Source organism: Myotis davidii, unplaced genomic scaffold (assembly GCF_000327345.1).
Source record: "Myotis davidii unplaced genomic scaffold, ASM32734v1 scaffold203, whole genome shotgun sequence".
NCBI lineage: Eukaryota > Metazoa > Chordata > Mammalia > Chiroptera > Vespertilionidae > Myotis > Myotis davidii.
Window position 1 is genome coordinate 831410 of NW_006293968.1, and position 6102 is coordinate 837511.

Consider the following 6102-nt stretch of genomic DNA (forward strand, 5'->3'; position numbering starts at 1 on the left):
TGTTCAAAAGATAGGGTAGGTAGGCTAATAGACTGCTCAGATGAAGAGACAAAAAGCTTTACCCTGAAGGTAAAAAGATTCATACTATTTATTCTCTGAAAGCAAGAATATAAACAAAGTAATTTTGTGGGATAATTTGGAAAAGGTTTTTAAGTTATATAGGTATTGAACTAGTTATTTTTCATTTATTGGGAAAACATGTGAGAATATTGACTTAAATGATAGTCGGGATTCAAATTAGCTGTAAGGAATAATTTTTTTAGCACAGTGTGGTTTAGCAGGAGAGATTGTTAATTTTAAAAAACTATGCAAATAAAATGAATATTTATTGGTCTTGACCAGGTTGAATGTGGTCTTACATGAGGCATTTGGAAACAAACTCGATGAGCCGTAAAGGTCTTTCCTAAACCTAGAATTCTGATTCCATGGGCTCTAGCTTTGCTCAATGTCCTGGCCCCCTCAGCCAACCAACAAGCAATAAGGAGTGTGGGGTCTGTGCAGAATGCCATGCCTGGGCTGCAGCAGGCACACCCCTGTCATTCACGGATAGTTCTCCATGTGTGTAAACAAATCTATTTATAAAACCCTAATGTGCAAATCGACCAAATGGTGGAATGACTGATCGCTATGATGTGCACTGACCACCAGGGGGCAGATGTTCAACACAGGAGCTGCCTCCAGCCTACACGCCCCAATCAGCAGTGGGAGGCGGGGCCAACGAGCAGGTGGCACCAGGCTAGCCAAGGCAGGTGCGAATGAGTGCAGGCCAGGCCTGGCAACCCTACCTGTGCACGAATTTCATGCACCAGGCCTCTAGTAGATTAATAAAAACAAAAAGAAGTAAGCCATCTATGCCAAAACGTGATCTACACGTGTCACTATTATACTGTGTTCAGGGGTTCAGTCAGGAAAGTGCCAATGAAGAAATTTACATTGAAGAGGGGTCAGGAGAGGAGTGGAGAGGTCTTTCCTTTCAGCGGGGCAAGTTAAGATAAGCGAGGGCAGGGCAATCTAAGTGAGATGTTTTCAGAAAAATGTATTCTTATTGGGACTTTACAGAGACAGAACTGCAGAGGGCAGAGGCAGAGTGCACTCCATGGAGGGGGAGGTTTAAGGCTCAGGCTCAGGAGCCACAGAGGTTTCCGGAACACAGGTGTGAAAAGTGTGAAGGGATGTTTGGATGGTAAGGTGCTCACAATGGATGATAGAAGGAAAGCTGAAGTTATAATACTGCAAGCAGGAGATGATGAGGGTCAGTATCAAAATACCTGAAAGAAATGACTCAAAAGTCCCTGGTTTCATATGTATGTGTATATACGCACATGCATGTGTGCGTGCACACATACATGCACACACACATGCACACACATGCACACACATGCATACACACGCACACACATGCATACACAAGCACAGACAGTCATGAAGGAGGACACTGTAGTTTGGGCCTGAGCTGATTTTGTGGGAACAGAGGTTGCTCAGTGGTTAGCAATGTTGAATTTGAGGAGTTGGCTGGAAATTGAGCTTGAGAAATGTAGGAACTGGGATGAAACAGGGACTGATGCTCAGGAGAATGTTCTGGAAATACAAGTACGAAATCTTCTGCCTGGGGCATCAGGGACAGTCTTGGAAAGAGGTCAACTCTTTAAGTATTAAGGAAAGAACCAAGGATGGGGAAGTAAAATCAGAGACATGTCTACGTACAGGAAGTGACAGGAGGGAGGGAAGTCAGCTAATGGGCACAGGAGTGGCAGCAAACGCACGGACCAGGGAGGCAGGAGATAGCTTAGTCAGGGAGCAGTGATGTGAGCAGCAGAAAAGTCAAAAGGAATGAGAACTGAAAAAAACATTGGACTTACTGGTTAAGAGGTTAAAATGTCAAGTGTTTATTCTAAAGGTGGTGGGGGATACTTACCAGTGGTCAAGTCGGGGTCTTGAGTGGTTTGTCCTTCCTCTTCCTTGTCTGTCGCTGATGTACTAAAATCTTCCATCGCAGCAACTAAGGTGAGAGCAACACAGGACGTATGCCTTCGACTGTGCATATAGAGTGTATATCCACACAAGGTCATCCAAAAGCAGCAAACAGCTTTGGCGACCAAGTTTAGTGATGCTCACTAAGAACAATGAGGTCCCTTCTGAACGACAGATGTCTTCCCCAAATAGAGGTGAATGGTCGGGCTTACTTTGCCTTATTTTCTGAAGGTTAATGTGTTTTGAACGTTTGCTTTGCACCAGGCCTTAGACTGAGCATGTTACTTCTGACTACAGCACTGGGGCAGCAGAGTTTTAGAAAATGTAAATAAATCATCTAAAGTCCTGCAGCAAAGCAGTGGTGGAGCCAACACTGAAAGTCAGAGCCCAGCATGAAGCCGTTATGTGCACTTCCCTCCTGAACCAGGTCTATCGGCGAGAAGGCCGTGGGATGCCTCCGGAGACACCTGGACAGTGAAGGAGGCGTCCGAGCTCTATGGGTGGAAACCTGAGCCTGAAATGCACAAAGCAATGACTCGATGTTAGAAGTGGGCTCGGCTACCATTCAAACCTGTGTGTGTCCCCACCCCCAGGAGAGGGACGTACCAGGTGCCTTTGCTAGGGGAGACAGTTTGTAAAAGTCACAACAATCTTTTCCTGATTTTGTTGTTTCTCCTCCCTAGGTTTTACCTGTTGTAGTCTCTGGCTTTTTAGCCCATTACACAAGGGAATGAAACCACCTATTCTCCTACTGACAATGGCTATTGTTAACAGTAAATAAAATTGTAAAAATTAAAAACTGAAAGGAGTTTTAGAAACCACATTTTTAAACTCTTATGTTATATATGAAAAGGCAGAGCAAAAAATTGAGTTATTAAAAAATTGAGTGTCAGCCAATTTAAAGACAACTAGATTCTAAACATTTATAAAATATTGGCTTATGAAGCAAATGATGTGGCTATTCCACTTCATATTTTCAATTTCCATTGTTCTTCAAAAAACTTTATGGCATACAGTGTATTTATCAGTTTAAAACCCCCAAACATTTACTTTTAAATATGATTCAAGATAAGCAATTTTTAAGTGTGATCTGATACTCAGAAGTGTGCATGTGATGATGGTATGAGAGCACTTATCCCACCAATCGCACCGTTACAGACGCCTCTGAAAAGCAAGAGTCGGACTTGCAACCTCTCTGCTCGAGGCTCACGGTGGCGCTCACTGCACCAGGGCCGCCTGCATCCTGCCCCCAGTGGCTGCTACTGCACTTTCTCAGCACCGGCTGTACCATATGCTAAGCTGAGTGAGAGAAAACATAACTGACACATGTGATCATTGTCCAGAGTGCACCAGCAAGTGGACTCACTACAAATTATAATGTAGGCTTTCTGCATTCTTCTGCATTTATAGTTCAATTTTGTCATTAAAATTATCTGAGTTTTTGACAACCAAGTAGGTGACGAACTTTCAAAGGTGACTTTGTTACTTGATGATGAGAAACATCAAATCTCCAGGTCCTGCTCCTTTTCTCTTTGTTTTTGGTCTATTCTAGATGGAAAAGCAAAGAAACGAGTCTCCACAGTGGACATGCAAATGTCACAAGAGTGTGTGTGTGTGTGTGTGTGTGTGTGTGTGAGAGAGAGAGAGAGAGAGAGAGAGAGAGAGAGAGAAAGCTTACAAGGTGTTAGCTACTCTGAACCCTCAATGGTTAACTATGGCACTTCTCCAGTCACCACAAAGCTGGAGGGAGTCCTGAATGGTCTTGTTACAAAACAAAACAAAACAAAACAAAACAAAACACTACTTTCTTAAAACTTATTATTGGAAAACTGAGTTCCCAAAGAGGCAGGATTTTTAAAGTTGGAATGATTTGGACACTCACCAGTGCTAGCGGCCTGCGGGGCATCTCGTGAGGACGGAGAGCTTTTCCCCGGGGCATCTGAGGCCGCCTCTTGACCAGTAACTAGAAAAGGGAAAAACAAAATTCTGCCACGATGAAGACCAAGCCTGCTCACAGCATGCTCACTGCACAGGGTGGAGGATGTATTCGCCTGCTACCTGCTCGCGGAGGTTTTGCAGGCACCTCAGAGCTGCTGCTCTGTAGCTCGTGGCTCTTGTGTGACCCTGTGGCCCCCGGCTGCCCAGCTCCCTGGCTTCGGGGTGCAACCTGTGACCTCTGGGGAGGAGCGTCTGGCACCCGGGGCAAAGGTCTCCGCCTTCTCCACTCGTCTCTCCCTGCCCGCCCCCCGCCTGTCCATCATCTACCCACTCACACACCTAGCCACTCGCTCTTAGGTGGCTTTGGGTCAGGCTCAGACGGGGTTGGGTTCCAATGCTTTACTTGCTTGATGCTGAGTGAATCTGAGTAAGATGCCTAATGTTTTGAATGCTCAGTTTCTTTCTTTTTTTTTTAATATATTTTATTGATTTTTTACAGAGAGGAAGGGAGAGAGATAGAGAGTTAGAAACATCGATGAGAGAGAAACATCGATCAGCTGCCTCCTGCACATCCCCTACTGGGGATATGCCCGCAACCCAGGCACATGCCCTTGACCGGAATCGAACCTGGGACCTTTCAGTCTGCAGGCCGACGCTCTATCCACTGAGCCAAACCGGTTTCGGCAGAATGCTCAGTTTCTTAATACCTACAATATGAAGATACTAAGTGCATTTACCTCTCGGCGTTTTCTGTGAGAATTAATTCATGCCACATGTTTAGCACTATGCTGGCTATTTGTTAAGCACAGTGCTTACTAAATGGTAATTGTATAATATAACAGTATCTAGAAATGTTTCTAGAGGTCCGCTTAGCATAGCTCTGAGCTGTCTGTGACTAGGCCTGAACCCAAGGAGCGTATAAAAAGGTTTCTGTCAATTTGCAAATACTGATAGGCGATAAGGGGTATGTCCCTATGAAATCTATGAGAACTTCATTTAATCAAAGGGTTCCCTGATTTTAGTGTCTTCTTGTTTTAATTAAACATTAAAATTTTTTGAAAACTGTTTTTAAAAAGCCTGAATTGCACACAGAGCGCCAAGAAAAGGAAGAACCACCACTAAGGAAACACTAGAGAAATAGTGACATGGACTGAAGGTAAAACGAACTCGGTGACCACAAAGACACCAGAGAAAATCGAAGAAACGCGAGAGTTACTGGCAAGGAAAAGAGGAAAATGCTTGAAAGTGAGGCAACTAGAAGTACTAGAAGAAAATGACAGAAGAGCAACATATGAGAAATATTGGGGACACATAGGATAAAATTTATCCATGATTAGGGTCTTCTAGAGTAATGTATAGTATACTGTATAAAATTAGATATGTTTATGTACAAAACAGGGTATGTATATGTATATATACACATTATATATCTTGTTGGATATATAATAATACATATATATATAAAAACCATGTATACATACATAGGCAATATTTCTATATTTTCTATGTTGCATGCATCTATATCCATAGAACCTGATTTATGGATGAATATATATATAAACTGGAGTCCATAGATATTAGACTGGATTTATCCTCTCAGTTGGCAATCTGCTGGACAAACCACTTTAGAGGTCTGATGGCGGGACTGGAGACTTGTTGTTCTGGTTGATCAGATGCCACAGCTCTCGGCTAGTCCATGCAGCACCACCAGGTGCTACGACTATTTAAATTCAAATTTAAAAAGATTAAATGCTATTAAAAAGTTAGTTCCACAGTTGCTCAACTTTCTGTTTTTATCCCATCGTCAAATAAGCGGTAGGAAATCAGGCCTCCGCCTTTGGAGGCTGCGGAGATGAAGTCGGTCCCTGGGGGGGTCAGTGCCGCTGCTGCTGTGCGGTCTGGCAGGGGAGGCTCCAGCTGGGCTGCGGGCTGCGGGCTGCGGGCTGCGGTCGCTCTGGTTCAGAATCGCGCGAATCCTTTCAGGAGCATCAGCTACATGCAGTCTCCTTCTCCCCCTGACCTCCTGTGGCCCCGCCTGCCCTGTGCTCCCTCCACCCGTGGGCGATGGGCGATGGGCAATGGGCGATGGGCGATGGGCAATGGGCGATGGGCAATGGGCGATGGGCAATGGGCGGGGAGGCCAAGTATTTGCGTCAGGTCACAGCCCCGCTGCCGGCTGTGGGTCCGAGTCTC

The 6102-nt window shown here is 44.7% G+C and overlaps 1 protein-coding gene across 1 annotated transcript in view; it reads right to left on the reverse strand.

The window, feature by feature from the left end:
• CRTAM (cytotoxic and regulatory T-cell molecule) overlaps positions 1-6102 on the reverse strand; it is a 23747-nt gene that overhangs the window by 3415 nt on the left and 14230 nt on the right. Inside the window, exons 6-7 of the mRNA XM_006767948.1 lie at positions 3854-3934; positions 1916-1999 (exon numbers count right to left, since the gene is read on the reverse strand). Of these exons, the coding sequence (XP_006768011.1) occupies positions 1916-1999; positions 3854-3934 (165 nt within the window). The remainder of the gene's footprint in view (positions 1-1915; positions 2000-3853; positions 3935-6102) is intronic.